Here is an 18,577-nt window from a genome sequence, read left to right as displayed (position 1 = left end):
GTAGGCCTTGAAATTCAACTTTAGGTTACGGATAATAAATGTGCACACTAAAGCTCTGGCTAATTATTATCAGTTACAAAAATCTAATGGATATATGCAGAAATAATTATTTTGGTTCTATAACTCTTACCAAAAATAATAATTTTAGGCAGCTGAAAGAAAGACTTTTAACCAACCCAAGCAACTAAAACAAGACATACAGCAAATATCAACTAGGTATCAGGAAACCTTTAAATTTAATCATACTGAGTGTGTTATTAATAAGTATTTACCAGTCTACTTTGTATTTCTACCTACGTATAGTATAATGGATATGGGGGCGGTAAATAAATGGAATAAATAAATGTTTGGAGGTAAAATCTATAAAATTGATTCAGGTAAATCGCGGAACACAGAGGTGAACCTTAGATAATGATATAGGCCTACATTTAAAACAAGGTGCGACTTGCTAAATGATAAATAATATATACCTAACTATCATAATAGTTGTAGGGTGTATGAGAAAGGGAAATGATACCTACTATTCAGTAAGGATAGCCAAAAAACGGTCACACAACACTTACCTTATAACATACTTCAACACCTTTTATAGCTACAAACTTTTCAAACTTCTATGATAAAAATGATAAAATGGTCAAGTACAAAGTTAAGTTAGTACTATTGCAAAGTTCAAGATTTATTAAATGTTGTACTTTATGACAATTTGTGTGACTCCCTTCTTTTACAACATACAACACACTTATTTTTTTCAACACCGTATACCACTAAAAGCCCCGGTGTCCTTCATTCAGCCACCACTAAACACTGACCATCTTTCATCTCATAGATTTTAATTCACCTAATAACTAGATAACACTTCACAAAATTTTAGGTCTCCATCGATAGAAGAAATGGTATCATAAAACTACACCCTATAAGCTTTAAAACACATTGAATATCTTATAACATAGGTACTCTAAATTATCTACAATAGACCCACTCTGGGTCTAAGAAAACAACAACAACAACAATCAATACAAGTTTATGCTATCCTTGTTTAGGTACACCAAAGATCAATTGGGTATCACATTACGTATTATACAATAACTAATAGGTACATATTACAATATCAATGTGGGTGTTAAATGTCCAAGGCTCGCGTGCCCTATGCAAAGCTTACAAACGGAACAACGAAATCGAAAGGCTATCTCTGAATCACTGAGTCAGTTTAATTACGCAGACATACGAACGCAAACGCCCGTTTACCTTGGCAATGAAAGTGAATCGGACAGTAAGTATGGGCAGGCTCTATGCATATAAAAACCGGAGCAATCAGACCAGAAAGTATTCAGTTGCCAACTTTAGCACAACAAACATGTACGCCAAGGTGGGTGCTTAACTTGAGTTGTAGAAGCGTAATTGCGGCTGTGATTTGTGGTGTAAATTGTGAATAATTTGTGAATGTATTTTTTTCCAGTTGATCATCGCTCTGTGCGCCGTGGGCGCGGCGTGCGCCGGCAACCTGCACGGAGGAGCCGTGGCCTACAGCAGCCACGTGGTCTCCCCCGCCGTGTCCTCCGTGTCCTCCTACTCGACACACACCGCCCACGCCGCCCCAGTGGCCTACGCCGCCGCCCCAGTGGCCTACGCTGCCGCCCCAGTTGTGGCTAAGACTTACGCTGCCGCCCCTGTGGCCCACTACGCCGCCCCCGTCGCCACCTACGCTGCCGCCCCCGTCGTGACCAAGACCATCACCCCCGCTGTCTCCTCCGTGTCCTCCTACTCGACCCACACCTCCCACGGATCTCCCGTCGCGACCTACGCCGCCGCCCCCATCGTAGCCAAGACCTACGCCGCCGCCCCCGTGGCGACCTACGCCGCTGCTCCCGCCTACAGCTACGCCGCCGCCCCCGTGGCCTACGCCGCCGCCCCCGTCGTGGCTAAGACCTACGCCGCTGCTCCCGTGGCTCACTACGCCGCCGCCCCCGTCGCCACCTACGCCGCCGCCCCCGTCGTGACCAAGACCATCACCCCCGCCGTGTCTTCAGTCTCTTCCTACTCCTCTCACACTTCCCACGGCTCTCCCGTAGCCTACGCCGCCGCCCCCATCGTGGCTAAGACTTACGCCGCCGCCCCCGCCTACAGCTACGCCGCCCCCGCCTATGGCTACGCCGCCCAGGCTCACGGCTACGCCGCCCCCGCCTACGGTTACTCTGCCGGCTACGCCGCGGCCGCCCCCGTCCTGAAATCAGCTGTCGCGTACAACCACGGTTGGTAAACTGAATGAAAACGAAAATTGTAAATATAAAATAATAAAAATGAAAACGTACGAAATCTATCCCTTATTTTTTCTTTAGCCAAACCTCTTCAACACTTTTAATTACTACCTATGTAGCGATGAGCGTAGCGAGGCAATAAAATGTACAAGTAATTTTGCTGCATATATACGGACCGAGTATAGTGAGATCCACAAAACCCCACAGACAATACAGCTACCTTCAAAATACAAACTACGAGGCAATGCAACTGGAGATCCGAGATAATCGAGGACTAATCTCCCATATCGATTACCATAAACTGGCCCCAAGTGAAGCAAAGCATTAATACACACAAATAAAATAATAATATCGCCATAATCTTCCTAATATTTGATTGCAATAAACTGGACATCAAGTGAGGCAAAGCAATGCACACATTTTAATATACTGACCTACTTAGGTACCTAATACTTGTTCATAATCTAGCCAAAGACGACAATGACATTAAAATATTGCAATGTTGCGAGTTCATTGAGTACCTAACTAGTTTGATTAAGGTATCATCCAAATATCTGTGTCGCACGCCCAGTCGCCAAAACGATCATATAGGTACCTGGTCCAAGGAGAGCCATCACTAATAGGCAGTAGACACGATGCCTGCTGATGGTGAAGGCAGGGTTCTTAGTTGTACTAGGCGTTGGCTAGGGGTGCGTATTGCGACGTATAAAAACGAAATGTATAATTTCACATTAATAACGTTCACAACATATATTGAACGTTACGTATAACAACAAAATCTATATTTTCATAAGGTATAAAATTCAATTGGTATAACGTACATTTGATATAATATCAAAATATATAATACTTACGAGGACTAATATCAATTCGTATAACATACATTACGTATATCGTTTAAAATATATACTATCATTTAGTATAAAGTTCATAAAACATACTAACATATAACATAATCTGTGTTTAACCTGTATTAACCCATAATCTGTGTTAACCCAACACCGTCAAACCCCCTAGCACCAAAACCTAAAGATAGGTGCGACGACGAGCAAAGCGAGGAGGAGCGTGTTAGATGCACATGGTCGTCGAAACCAAAGCGGAGCGCAGCGAAGCGGAGCGGAGCGTCTCTCCTCTTAGCCCCAATAATAATAATGCTGTGAAAGCCCCTAGTACCAAAACCTAAAGATAGGTGCGACGACGAGCAAAGCGAGGAGGAGCGTGTTAGGTGCACATGGTCGTCGAAACCAAAGCGGAGCGCAGCGAAGCGGAGCGGAGCGTCTCTCCTATTAGCCCCAATAATAATAATGCTGTGAAAGCCCCTAGTACCAAAACCTAAAGATAGGTGCGACGACGAGCAAAGCGAGGAGGAGCGTGTTAGGTGCACATGTTCGTCGAAACCAAAGCGGAGCGCAGCGAAGCGGAGCGGAGCGGAGCGGAGCGTTCCCCCCACATAACGTCAATAATAATTAAAAAAACTATACGACAATCTATTATACTTTTTGAGCATTATACATTATGATAATTATATCCGTTGTAGAATATATGTTATAAACGTTATATATTATGAATATTATGCATTTTAATCGTTATATCAATTGAAATTATACTTTTTGAACGTTATTCTTTACGAAATTATGTATTTAGTAATTATGCCTTTCGGTTGTTATGCACAGTGATCGTTATACTTAATAAATTTATATCATATGGGCGAATATCTTGTGAATGTTATACCATTCGTTTTTATACCTCGTATTACTTACCCGTTGGCTAGTGGTCATTATTTACACCGAAGCTGGAGTAATATTCTGTGCTGAATCGTCGCGGAAAGTTGCTAATAACCAAAGACGACTTAAATAAATTGTATGAATTACATAATGACCATTCACTCCGGAGCTCTTCGTGGTAAACGAAGCCAAGCAATCGATTGATAGGTATGAATACTTAATTAAGTTGGTTTTCTTTGTGCACCAAAGGAGCTGCCTACAGTAACGCGTATTACCTGTTCCTTAAAATATAAAAAACAACAACTATTGTCCCTAATCTGACTGACTAATCCGTTCACCACGGTGACAAATCCTACTTGGTCTAGGTCTAGTGTTTAGGTAGGTGTATTTTTTATGCTGAAAATTGTCTCAAAAATTAGTGAACAAGGGGCCGCCCAAAGAAAATATTCGCCTGAGAAAACGTGTGTTTGCCTTGTGCCTTGTTGTTGTTTATCCGTACTAGTATATGTGAGCTGTCCGACACCTTATTACAAACTCTACGAACTTAGATTGGAGTTAGAAGGGCCGTGTCTGAGATGTCCCTAAAAATATTATTAATTAATAGGTGTAGGATGTAGAGACTTTGGAACTTAAGTTAACAAATGTTTCGTTTGAAACCTAACATTGTTTTGCTCAGTTTTTCCGTAAGTAGTAACTCAAGAACCCAACACAAGATTCATTAGGTACCTATTTTATAACTAGACAGATAGAAAACCAAAGTATGGTACAGACCTAATAAAACTAGAGAATAAACGAAAATTTACTTACTGAACTTACCATTTGAAATTAGAAGAAAAATCAAGTCTTAAGTAAAAGTATCGAATCATTTTTTATTTGTAACATGAACTTTAAACTAATAAGAGCGCAGCTTTTATGATGAAAAAAGGTGCTATTAAGGAGACTGCGACGGGATTTCGCCAGACTTCGGGCCTTTGAGGCTATTATATTTGCAAGTACTCGGAGGGCTCAAGACAAGGGTACATGTTATGCAATGGACAAAGGTTTCACTCAAGAAAGTAAAACACAGGAACTTTACCGCCTTCCAGAATAGCATTGTGTTTTAATTTTCCGATTGCTGCATACAATTATCAGACTATAGCAATAAGTATGTATATGACGGGGAGGGGGGTCTCCGCCGGGCATCTCGTCTGGCGGTGGATTCATCGTGCGGGCGGAAATAATAGGCTCTTCGTGTAGTTCGTATCTTGATTATTCAGAATACAATCAACACTTAATGTAACAATGCAAGATCGCGATGATGCAGACGGATTACTTTTAGAAACGCGGCAAGTTCGATACAGCACACTGTTTCCCGTGTCACGTCCAACTCGTCCAAGCTCAGAATCCAGAATGGCGGCATGGCCCCTTCACTTTTTAAACGTCACGTGACCTCTTACTTTTTAAAATGTTGCCAGGGCTGTATCGACCTTACCCAAGGAAAATCCCTTGACGTTTCTGATTCGATTACGACGCGTTTACACGCTCAAATCAACATCGATGCGGCGTTTGTCTGCCAACGCTGCGACACGGCCATCATGACATCTCACACGTCCTCGTGTGAGTTATCTGGAAAGAAAGAAAAACAACCGCAGTAACTGAATTTTACTCGGCCAGTCCTGACCTAGTCAGGGAAGAAAGCAGTGGGCTCATGAACTCTGCATTCATCACACTGATGAACTATGAAGCTTTAACTTGAACAGTATCAGACAAAAAGTCATGAAATCTCAAAATTGGATATCAAAGTTCAATTAGTTACACGTTTCAAAAAGAAATTTTCAAAACAGCTTAAACCCATTGATGGAACAGCAATAACGTTAAAAATAATCGAAGAATGTATACACAGCTTAAATTAATCATAATCTCATCCAAGACAACCTCTCTCTGGCGTCTGATAGTGACTCAAGACAACCTCTATCCGGCGTCAGTCTACTACCACTTCATCTAGTGGTATCAGACAAAACAAATCAATACCTACTCGAAAGTTAATCCACTATCTTTAACTCTGTACTAAACAAAAACACGGATCAGGATCTGATTACCAATGGTACTTGCTCACTTGTCCGGCAACCTCATACTCATCACGAATGTACACCTCCATCCGGTGTCATTCCAGTGCCTCCATCCAGCACTCACTAACACCTACATCCGGTGTTAGTCTTGTACTACCACTTCCATCCAGTGGCATTAAACAATTGAGCAAGACACACCACAGAACAATTCAATCGATTGCTTCATCATTACTTAGCATAAAGAGATCATAATTTAAAAAAATAGGGAATCAACTTTCGGACATTTACCTAATGAGGTCATGGACGCATGTCCCTAATGAACTTAACTTAAGCTCAGGATTTTGATCAACCTCAATATCATTAGTTTTTTTTAAAGTCAACAGGTCTGGCAACCCGACAGATTTACAGTTCCAGGACTCGAACCTCGAAAATAATTCCACAGTACCGGTCACACTAACCTCATCCACGTAATGAAACATCTAGCCTCTAAACTTTGAAACTACAGTCATAGTTTAAACGAAAACAGCTCACCAGATTAATGCAACATCCCAGCAGGCGCGCTCACTACGCATAGATCGACCCTCTTCTCCTTGGCTGCACCGCATCCACTCGCTCCTCCACTGGCAGCATCCTGGTCCTCTCTGCGACGCTTTGGACAGCTGGATGCGAAGTGTCCCTGGCCCTGGCAGTGGAAGCCAGTGACCGCAGTCTTCGCTGTAGATGGAGGCGGTATCCTCTTGAAATTGTCACTTGGTTGGGAAGGGGAACGCTCTTCTGGTCTCCTCCAACCACATCTTCTTTGTAAGCAGAACGTGGACTTGTGCCTTAATTTCTCACAGTAGTTGCACTTTATGGAAACAGAGGCACTGAAGCTGCGAATTTTCTTGCTATCGGGGTAGTGCTCGCTATTAGCTACTTTCCGTTTTAGAAACGAAACAGCCTTGAGCTTTTGCTGAAGCTGGTTGCGCGTAGTCACTTCTGTAGTGAAAGCCAGTCGTTGGACACTTCGGTCAAATCGGGAAACATGTGCCAACACTGTAGCCAAAGCAAGATGTTCGGTATTCATGTTCTTCCAGCGTGACATGATTGCAGTCATCAGCGAGGCAGCATAAGTAGCAAGGCACCCATTTTCTTTCGGTTTACTGTCACTCAAATTAATGAGGAATGAAGCTGTATTTCTGGGCACTCGTACCTTCGTATGAAAAGCTCCGTGAAGTCACTCCATGTCATCCAGGGGAAAGATACAGTTGACAGCCACGTATGACCTTTCAGAGCGCGGCTCAAGGCCACCATAAGCCGTGCGCCTAGCAGATTCTCGTCGTTGATGCACAGGTCCGCAGTCGACATCCAAGAACGTGCGTCGATATCGGATTTACTGGGATCGTAATCAGGTAACCTCAGCTCGGACGACGACGACGGCGTTTTCATAGCTCGAACAAGCGTCAGGAAATTCCGATTCTGATGTTCTAGAAGCTGCTGCCATTTCTCGTAGTTCGTGTCGTGGTGTGAAGCACGTGGGGTGGCGTCTTCTGATCCCACATCTGATGACGGGGAGGGGGGTCTCCGCCGGGCATCTCGTCTGGCGGTGGATTCATCGTGCGGGCGGAAATAATAGGCTCTTCGTGTAGTTCGTATCTTGATTATTCAGAATACAATCAACACTTAATGTAACAATGCAAGATCGCGATGATGCAGACGGATTACTTTTAGAAACGCGGCAAGTTCGATACAGCACACTGTTTCCCGTGTCACGTCCAACTCGTCCAAGCTCAGAATCCAGAATGGCGGCATGGCCCCTTCACTTTTTAAACGTCACGTGACCTCTTACTTTTTAAAATGTTGCCAGGGCTGTATCGACCTTACCCAAGGAAAATCCCTTGACGTTTCTGATTCGATTACGACGCGTTTACACGCTCAAATCAACATCGATGCGGCGTTTGTCTGCCAACGCTGCGACATATATTTTGAATAAGTATTATACTTCGCATTGTTGCCAAATTAATAAAAATATGACCACAATTAACTTGCCAATAGCAACTAATTGTACAGCGACGGTAAATCCTTGGAGTACGTCCACCAGGCAGAGAAAAGTAATCTTGACATCTAAAATTAAAAATGGTAATCAACGTTCAAAATAAACACGCGAGTACAATCCATCGTTAACCCTGACAATGAAAGTGGATTGGATAACGTGTGGACAGCGCCTTTCGGATATAAAAACCGGAGCAAATCGAACGCAATTATTCAGTCACCAACCTTTGCAACTGCAACATGTACGCTAAGGTGTGTTTCAACGTTATTCTTAATTTAAAATGGATGTTACCTTCTTTATTTATTATGCTAACTTTTTAAATTATTCGTGGTCTAACTAATAGTGTTTTGTTTTCCAGTTGATCATCGCTCTGTGCGCCGTGGGCGCGGCGTGCGCCGGCAACCTGCACGGAGGAGCCGTGGCCTACAGCAGCCACGTGGTCTCCCCCGCCGTGTCCTCCGTGTCCTCCTACTCGACACACACCGCCCACGCCGCCCCCGTGGCCTACGCCGCCGCCCCAGTGGCCTACGCTGCCGCCCCAGTTGTGGCTAAGACCTATGCTGCCGCCCCCGTGGCCCACTACGCCACTCCCGTCGCCACCTACGCCGCCGCCCCCGTCGTGACCAAGACCATCACCCCCGCTGTATCCTCCGTGTCCTCCTACTCGACCCACACCTCCCACGGATCTCCCGTCGCGACCTACGCCGCCGCCCCCATCGTAGCCAAGACCTACGCCGCCGCCCCCGTGGCCACCTACGCCGCTGCTCCCGCCTACAGCTACGCCACCGCCCCCGTGGCCTACGCCGCTGCCCCCGTCGTGGCTAAGACCTACGCCGCTTCTCCCGTGGCTCACTACGCCGCCGCCCCCGTCGCCACCTACGCCGCCGCCCCCGTCGTGACCAAGACCATCACCCCCGCCGTGTCTTCAGTCTCTTCCTACTCCTCTCACACTTCTCACGGCTCTCCCGTCGCCACCTACGCCGCCGCCCCCATCGTGGCTAAGACTTACGCCGCCGCCCCCGTGGCTCACTACGCCGCCGCCCCCGCCTACAGCTACGCCGCCCCCGCCTATGGCTACGCCGCCCTGGCTCACGGCTACGCCGCTCCCGCCTACGGTTACTCTGCCGGCTACGCCGCGGCCGCCCCCGTCCTGAAATCAGCTGTCGCGTACAACCACGGTTGGTAAATTGAATGAAAACGAAAACTGTAAATATAAAATAATGAAAACGTACGAAATCTATTCCTGATTTTTCTTTAGCCAAACCTCTTCAACACTTTTAATTACTACCTATGTAGCGATGAGCGTAGCGAGGCAATAAAATGTACAAGTAATTTTGCTGCATATATACGGACCGAGTATAGTGAGATCCACAAAACCCCACAGACAATACAGCTACCTTCAAAATACAAACTACGAGGCAATGCAACTGGAGATCCGAGATAATCGAGGACTAATCTCCCATATCGATTACCATAAACTGGCCCCAAGTGAAGCAAAGCATTAATACACACAAATAAAATAAAAATATCGCCATAATCTTCCTAATATTTGATTGCAATAAACTGGACATCAAGTGGATTGGCAAAGCAATGCACACATTTTAATATACTGACCTACTTAGGTACCTAATACTTGTTCATAATCTAGCCAAAGACGACAATGACATTAAAATATTGCAATGTTGCGAGTTCATTGAGTACCTAACTAGTTTGATTAAGGTATCATCCAAATATCACTATCGCACGCCCAATCGCCAAAACAATCAATAAACCTAGTCCAAGGAGAGCCATCACTAATACCCAGTAGACACGATGCCTGCTGAATCTGAAGGCATGGTTCTTAGTCACTTCTTAGTTGTACTGTTCGTTGGCTAGTGGTCATTATTTACACCGAAGCTGGAGTAATATTCTGTGCTGGATGCTGTTGCTTTGTGTAGTTAAAAAGGGCAAAAACCAAAGACTACAAATAAGAAAATTAAGAAAATCTGTATGAATTACCTTAGTACATTTATGTTCAATATGTTACTGAATTCTGATGACCATTCGTACCGGAGTTTTTCGTGGTCAACGCAGTCAAGAAATCAACTGATTAGATATGAATACCTAATTGAGTTGGTTTTTTTTGTGCGTACATTAGCTTCACCGTGGTGACAAACCCTATATTATAGTCTAGCTCAAGTGTTTGTCTCCATAACCGTTAGGTCAGCCGTGACGTCACTCGGCTAGGCTACTCCTTAGCATGGAACGAGCCTACCCCTAAATCTGTTGATGTATTCTTGTGCTCACAGTTGTCTCTAAAGTTTTGTGAACAAGCGGCCGTCTAAAGCAAACATCCTTCTGAGAAACAGGTTGTGTTTGCCTATAATAATCTAATACAAACTCTACGTACCATGGAGATGGACCGTGTCTGAGCTGAGATGTCCCTACAAATATTATGTCTTACTAGGTGTAGGATGTAGAGACTTTGGAACTTAAATTATCAAATTGTTTCGTTTAAAACTTAAGTATGATAATAATTGATTATCAAAGTATTGCTCAGTTTTTCCGTAAGTAGTTAAACAATAACTAAACACAAAACACAAAAGTCATTATATAGGAGCCTATTTTATAAGTAGTCAGATTGATAACCAACGTAAGGTACGTACCTAATAAAACAAGAAAACAAACGAAAATTTACTTATAAATAGTGTGTGGTTTCGTAGATATTGAGTTTTAAAGTAAGAAAACCATTTAAAACCTAGTTAGTGTTTTCTTTTGTGCATTACAGCAACAATATTAGTCATATTTAAATGAAACATATTTATTATACATAACATATTTATTTGGACGGCCGAATGGCGTAGTGGTTAGTGACCTGACTACTGAGCCGATGGTCCCGGGTTCGATTCCCAGATGGGGCAGATATTTGTTTAAACACAGATATTTGTTCTCGGGTCTTGGATGTGCCCGTAAAATGGCAATAGGCCCGCCCCCTATTACATTGGGACTAACATAACACTCTGGCGAAAAGTGGGTGCAGCAATGCACCTCTGCCTACCCCGCAAGGGAGTACATTAGTACAAGGCGTGAGTGCGTGTGTATTTAAATGAAATAGTATTGTATGTAAAGCCTTGGTTCTGCCGCTTCTTTTAAGCTTACATTCGTTGAGATATGTATCATAGTTTTACCAGGGCATTGAAATTAAGGGACAAAAACGTTTTTTGGCTCCCCTGAAAATTTTGTCTCTTGGCTGTTACGAGTACTGTGTTTTGAAATGGCACAGCCGAAGTACCTATGTATATTTCGAATAAGTACCTATTAATTAATAAAAATATGACCACAACTAACTTGTCAATAGTAATTAAGTGTAGAGCGACGGTAAATCCTTGGAGTACGTCCACCAGGCAGAGAAAAGTAATCTTGACATCTAAAATTAAACGTTCAAAATAAACACACGAGTACAATCCATCGCTAACCCTGACAATGAAAGTGGATTGGATAACGTGTGGACAGCGCCTTTCGGATATAAAAACCAGAGCAAACAGAACGCAATTATTCAGTCACCAACCTTTGTAACTGCAACATGTACGCTAAGGTGTGTTTCAACATCATTCTTAATTTGAAATAGATGCTACATTCCTTTTTCGAAATATTTGTGGTCTAACTGATAGTGTTTTGTTTTCCAGTTGATCATCGCTCTGTGCGCCGTGGGCGCGGCGTGCGCCGGCAACCTGCACGGAGGAGCCGTGGCCTACAGCAGCCACGTGGTCTCCCCCGCCGTGTCCTCCGTGTCCTCCTACTCGACACACACCGCCCACGCCGCCCCCGTGGCCTACGCCGCCGCCCCCGTGGCCTACGCTGCCGCCCCAGTTGTGGCTAAGACTTACGCAGCCGCCCCCGTGGCCCACTACGCCGCCCCCGTCGCCACCTACGCTGCCGCCCCCGTCGTGACCAAGACCATCACCCCCGCTGTCTCCTCCGTGTCCTCCTACTCGACCCACACCTCCCACGGATCTCCCGTCGCGACCTACGCCGCCGCCCCCATCGTAGCCAAGACCTACGCCGCCGCCCCCGTGGCCACCTACGCCGCTGCTCCCGCCTACAGCTACGCCGCCACCCCCGTGGCCTACGCCGCCGCCCCCGTCGTGGCCAAGACCTACGCCGCTGCCCCCGTGGCTCACTACGCCGCCGCCCCCGTCGCCACCTACGCCGCCGCTCCCGTCGTGACCAAGACCATCACCCCCGCCGTGTCTTCAGTCTCTTCCTACTCCTCTCACACTTCTCACGGCTCTCCCGTCGCCTACGCCGCCGCCCCCATCGTGGCTAAGACTTACGCCGCCGCCCCCGTGGCTCACTACGCCGCCGCCCCCGCCTACAGCTACGCCGCTCCCGCCTATGGCTACGCCGCCCAGGCTCACGGCTACGCCGCCCCCGCCTACGGTTACTCTGCCGGCTACGCCGCGGCCGCCCCCGTCCTGAAATCAGCTGTCGCGTACAACCACGGTTGGTAAACTGAATCAAAATGATTGTAAATAGTACTGTTTTGTACATAAAATATAAAAATAAAATGCCATAAATGTATTAATTGAAATGATTGATTTTTATTTTTATTTTGGTTGTTTTTTTTTAAATGTTTAGCTTATTTTGTAAGCTTTGGAGCTCACTCGCAACCAGATAAGCGTTTTGACAAGAACCTTATCAGGGCACTGTAGGTTAAACAGTCACCTACATAAAACGGGTCTGTCCGATACTCCAACTTGTAGATTCTGCAATGAAGAGGACGAAACCAACAAATTATGAAAAGAACAAACCATGCATATTTTCTGAATGTGAGGCCATCATTCACAAGAGAAACAGAATCTTGGGCGGATACAAATTAGCCCCCATAGATGTCCGGTATCTCCCTCCCGGTAATATCATCAGGTTTATAAAAGACCTGGGCCTGGAGAGTGAGATTTGACACGGCAAGGGGAGTCACAATAGATCTTTTTGGTCGCAGTGGCGAATAGGCACTGGTTGTCCTCACCTTTTCTGTAACTATAACTGTAAATATTTTTCTAAGAAAGCAAGCGTTTCTGTTAATACAATTAATAATTATGCCTCAATAACAACCGAACATCAACCGATCTCCTACCACCCATCTGAATATCCACTTCATACTGGATACTCATAGAAGTCGTTTACTTAATGAAGTTGACCATTCATCCCAAACTGCACCTGATAGAAGCTGGTAACTTTAGCAAGCTGAAATGGTAGTGTGCCGCCCACACATGCCGAAAAACCGCAGACCAGTGGTGTAAACGAGTTTTCAATTGGAGTCCAGAACAGGCAAGTTTAGCGTTGAACCTGCTCTATTGCGCTGGACCGTTGGAATCAGCTGGTAGGGGTTGGATGAGGAAGGCCCAGGATGGAATGGTATAGCGCTCCTTGAAAGAGGCTTTTTTGCAGATTGATAATGATGGCTTATATCTACGTGGCATATGCCTTCATGTGAAAGAAAAATAAGGGTCTATACTAATTCACCCGAATTACAACTGTATAAACAGAATAGCCTACAATTTTCTCTCGAACTCACCAATATGGAAACAGTTGTTAAAATAGTATGTAAGGCAGCGTTCCCACTACGCCGGACCGGCAGATCTGCCGCGCCGGTAAATCTGCCGGAAGAGCTAGTGGCTGTACAATTTATATGAAGCTATTCACATTATCCCGGGTCCGGCATTTTTGCCGAGCCCGGCATTTCTACCGAACGTTTTGTCACTACGAATTGCCGGTAGAACGACCGGGCCCGGAGTAATGTGAACGAGTTTGTGCCGGTATCTGTCCCCCGCTCGCCCCGCTCGTGCTCCCCTCGCCCCTGGATGTAAAATGAAAAGAATGGAAAATCTTTCCCGTAAAATAGGGTGTACCGAATGTTTTCTTTTATTTTGCCTTCTATTAAGATACCACCACAACACAACAATTTCGTCGTCCATTGTGCGCGCAGGTCCAAATTCAACTGAGGACTGTCTGAATTTCTTCCGGGATCCGATGTAATGTGAACACTCTGTCCGGTGTCCGGTTTTCGGCAGATCTGCCGGTCCGGCGTAGTGGGAACGCTGCCTAATTGATTTCAAAATGCATGAATGTTCATAAGCAAGGCACAAAACGTTCGGTAGAAATGCCGGGCTCGGCAAAAATGCCGGACCCGGGATAATGTGAATAGCTTCATATAAATTGTACAGCCACTAGCTCTTCCGGCAGATTTACCGGCGCGGCAGATCTGCCGGTCCGGCGTAGTGGGAACGCTACCTAAGGGGTGACACAGGTAAGTACAGTTCCCCAAAATTGATAATGCACATAGAAATCTTCGTCATTGTTCGGCAACGGTCGTATTCCCGAGCGTTAGAAAACTATTATGTATTTAGAGTGGTTAAGTGCATTTTGTTCATGAAATTTTAGTAGAATTATGTAATTGGTGCTAAAAGAGATAATTGATTTATCAGTAACGAAATTTGATTCGATAATTCATAATATTCCATAATATTAAAATTTACTTCGAAAATGTTACAGTAGGTACTTTTCAAGTGTCTTATTGAAGCTGATGTAAAGATGGATCAAAGAAGGTTTGAATAACACAAGGTTTATATTATAAGGAGAAATGGATTTCAAACATAGGTTTACATAAAAAAATTGAAATCTCAGTTCAAAAGTATTTACAGCACTGATTATTTCACATTAATAAAAATGTTTACATTAAAATCTCAGTTCAAAAGTATTTACAGCGCTGATCATTCACAATAATATTACAATTACAAACTTGGTCTTTTGGGTGTGGCTTTATTGGCAAAGTGAAGTCTATCAATGTGACGCATATTTTATTTATTCTTAAATGTGCCTCATAATATGGCATCGTCAAAAATAATTAAAGTTGAAATTAAATTCACATTTGAAAAAAATAACAAGAACGATGTGTAATTGCAGCTCTTTATAATTCCACAAAAGTAATATTGATCTTGACCTTGAGACCCTTGACTGATCGGTGACAGCCACCGACCGCCCAAATTGTTTTCGATTATGTGTCACATGATATTGACTACTATTTCTTTCGAACAAGGATCAAAATGCAAGTGCTTTTACGATTCAATGATTCGGGTGTTTCCGGGAATACGACAGTTTGCGAAGATTTGCATGCGCATTATTAATATGGGAGAACTGTAGGTACCTACTCAACTCATTCTGAACAACTTTAGAAAAGTGATGGCGGACCCTACTATCAATATTATTGCATAGTATCATTGAAATGTAAAATATATTAAATTAAAAATATTTGCCAAATCCTGTGAGATCAATAATAAAATTTACAAAAGTACCTACTCGCCCAAGGACCAACGACGTTAGACCTTAGATAAAATACCAAGCCAGAATGTTATGTACAGATAATGATTTTGTTTCATGATTCGTTACAAGATAGTTAAGTATTTACGTAACTTGTTAATTGCAGGTTACTGCCCACCTAATTATTATACTTTATCAAAATACATAACATAAAACCACAATCTTCCCATATCCGCATCGCATAAACCGAGTCCAAAGTGAGATATCCGGGCATCGAAGGCCGAGCTGTCAATATTACCAGATTAATAAACTGTAATGTTTGTGTATCACATCGTAATTTATACGGATAATTTGCTACAAATTTGGGTCGCGGATATCTTCTTGAGGGTTAGTCTAGTTTAACAAAAAACTAACAAATTAGACATATCATGCATTAGTTATCTTAAATGCAACAAGATAGAGTCGTGGTTGGAGCAGTATCAGTCCGAAACTTCGCTCTTCTTAAGGTAGAGTGACCCCGCCTGATGCCGGCTGGTTGGATGGGCGCGGTTCATTATTGCCTAAAGGCTGTGCCTAAAGGCGATCAAGTCTGTCGCGTACTGGTATAAAAGAGCATGGCCAATAACACAACAATTATACCGAGATCAACACTCTCATTGACATCATGTACGCTAAGGTGAATTGAGATTTTAAAACATTAATTTAATATATTTTTTTGTTTTACCTAATTAAGTTTTCAGGTTAACTTGACCTAAAGGACGCTTTTGGTCAAGCGTTCCCGTGTTACTAACTTTTTCGATAACTTTTAGTATCACATCTAAGCAGAAAATTAAATTACCATCACCATCAATATAAGATTATTCAGTCAACTGAATCACTTACACTTTGAACCTAGCTTGTCTTATTCATCCACCACTGGTCCCTTTATCCAGATGACTTGTCATTCATTTCCAATAATGTATTCATTTGTTTCCAGTTGTTCATCACCATCTGTGCCTTCGGCCTGGCTTCGGCCGGCAACCTGCTGCACTCGGCCCCCGTGGCCTACGCCGCCGCCCCCGTGGCGCACTACTCGGCCGCCCCCGTCGCCACCTACAGTGCCGCCCCCGTGGCCCACTATGCCGCTGCCCCCGTCGCCACCTACAGTGCCGCCCCCGTGGCTCACTACGCCGCCGCCCCCGTCGTGACCAAGACCATCACCCCCGCCGTGTCTTCAGTCTCTTCCTACTCCTCTCACACCTCCCATGGCTCTCCAGTAGCCCACTACGCCGCTGCTCCTGTAGCTCACTATGCCGCCGCCCCCGTGGTGACCAAGTCCGTAGCGCCCGTCTCCTACCAGTCCATCTCCAGCCACTCTGCGCCCGTCGCCTACGCGTCGTACACTCCCGCCGCGCCCGCCTACACCTCTGTCGTCACTAAGAGCGTCGCTCCCGCGTACGCCGCGTACGCCGCCCCCGTCGTGGCTAAGAGCTACGCCGCCCCCGTGGCTCACTACGCCGCCCCCGCGGCTCACTACGCCGCCGCCGCGCCGGTGCTCAAGGCCGTCTCCTACTCCGCCGCGCCCGCCGTGTCGCACGTCTCCTACTCCTCGCTCGGCGCTAACTACGGCTGGTGAACAACTCAACAACATGAGTGATACTAGTCAAAGAATGTTTAAACGAAACGATATTTAATTATGTAAATATTTATTGAAAAAATAAATGATTTGATACTTAATTTTACCTGCTTATTTATTATCTTACCAACCAATACGAGTGCTTATACCTATTTAGAACCGAATTACTGCGTGTATTGTATAAAAATGCATCCGAACTGTTCAAAAATGTTTTAAAAATAATGTTAGTGTAGATATTATTAAGTAATTTCTGGCATCACTGCGTGTTGCAAATGTCATTTCTTATTTATTTTTTGCATGTGGCAATTCGCCCCTTCTGATTTTTCCATTGCCCATGGATGGCAAATCTGTTTGAAATTTAACTTAAAATTAATAAAATACAGTCCACTAAACCCACTTCGCATTTTATTTATACATGCGAAAGTGGTCCTTCGAGCCGGATATGAACCAGCGACCTATGGATATACAGTCCACAATATAAATAAGGAACTAAAATATAAGAAACTAAGATAAGAAAATATCATCATCAGCCTATAGCAGTCCACTGCTATTCGTAGGCCAAAGCACGCCACTGGATGCGATCTATGGCTTACTGCATCGAATAATTACCAATCACCTTTTGTAAGTCGTCAACCCATCTAGCTGGAGGTCGTCCTAAACTACAATTGCCTAGTTGCGGTCTCCACTCCAGAATACGTTTACCCCAAAAATATACTATGCTATACATAAAGGGGTTTCCAATAGGAGGATAAAAGATTATATATTCCTGAAAACCCTGTATAAAAAAATCTTGGCAGTTTGTACTACTGTGAGAATTGACGGATGGATGCATGGTTACTCTTTCACAAGAAAACGGCTGCACTATTTCTTCTTTGGGAGTTAGTAACACGTTATGATTAAATAAATAAATATGTGGGGACTGAAAAGTATCTTACACATGGCTATACAACCACAGCAAGCTCGGCAGATCCTCTAAAATGAGTATCGGACAGCTGATATACCTAATCCATAAAATATAAATACATGCATATACAAAGAAACAACAACCTATAACAAGACAAATGAATTCATGCGTCATACAAATACCTATTTGCCTTGGGCGGGATTTGAACCCGCGTTCTCAAGCTTTCTAAGCAGGTGCACGCCAAAGCCATCAAATATGCTACTGTTTATCCCGAAAACCTTTTAAAGCAAAGTGTACATTCTGTGTAAAAAGTATCGGGACTGGGTCAATAAGACAAAAAATGGTTGTTATAAATCCAAATTTATTTTATCACCTTCAAAGTATGCTCTTTCAGAAACGATACACATACGCCAACGTCGCCAACGAATTATCCAATCATCACAACATTTTTTTAAACGCATATTTCAGAGTTGTTTTTGTACTCGCGGCGATATTTCCTCACATTTTCCGATTTTGTCTTCTATCGATTGAAAACAGTGCCTCGAAGTGGTACCTAATTTGAGTTTTGGAAAAAAAGAAGCTAGAGCTGTGATACCTGGTTAATATGGTGGATGCTGGTTAATATGATGTGGTGGATGGTATTTGTTGAGTTTTAGCCCAAAAATTCATTCACAATGATGATCCTTGTGCGTAGGCGCATTAT

The 18,577-nt window shown here is 44.0% G+C and overlaps 3 protein-coding genes across 3 annotated transcripts; all 3 read left to right on the top strand.

Annotated features, from left to right (window-relative positions):
* Positions 1-1,307: 1,307 nt before the first annotated feature.
* LOC125490445 (cuticle protein 16.5-like) lies at positions 1,308-2,317 on the top strand. The gene is made up of 2 exons (XM_048629648.1): positions 1,308-1,366; positions 1,457-2,317. The coding sequence occupies exons 1-2, from the start codon at positions 1,355-1,357 to the stop codon at positions 2,255-2,257; spliced, it is 813 nt and encodes a 270-aa protein (XP_048485605.1). The 5' UTR covers positions 1,308-1,354; the 3' UTR covers positions 2,258-2,317.
* A 5,963-nt stretch (positions 2,318-8,280) lies between these two features.
* LOC125488572 (endochitinase A-like) lies at positions 8,281-12,629 on the top strand. The gene is made up of 3 exons (XM_048629585.1): positions 8,281-8,310; positions 8,418-9,242; positions 11,725-12,629. Exons 1-3 carry the CDS (start codon positions 8,299-8,301, stop codon positions 12,547-12,549), a joined length of 1,662 nt encoding a protein of 553 aa, XP_048485542.1. The 5' UTR covers positions 8,281-8,298; the 3' UTR covers positions 12,550-12,629.
* Positions 12,630-15,999: 3,370 nt separating this feature from the next.
* On the top strand, positions 16,000-17,072 carry LOC119692586 (pupal cuticle protein C1B). Its single transcript, XM_048629650.1, has 2 exons — positions 16,000-16,031; positions 16,332-17,072. Exons 1-2 carry the CDS (start codon positions 16,020-16,022, stop codon positions 16,968-16,970), a joined length of 651 nt encoding a protein of 216 aa, XP_048485607.1. The 5' UTR covers positions 16,000-16,019; the 3' UTR covers positions 16,971-17,072.
* The last annotated feature ends 1,505 nt before the right edge of the window (positions 17,073-18,577 follow it).

This window comes from Plutella xylostella, chromosome 23 (assembly GCF_932276165.1).
Source record: "Plutella xylostella chromosome 23, ilPluXylo3.1, whole genome shotgun sequence".
In the NCBI taxonomy this organism is placed as follows: domain Eukaryota; kingdom Metazoa; phylum Arthropoda; class Insecta; order Lepidoptera; family Plutellidae; genus Plutella; species Plutella xylostella.
Note: the sequence above shows the minus strand (reverse complement) of the source record. Positions and strands in the feature narration are given on the sequence as shown.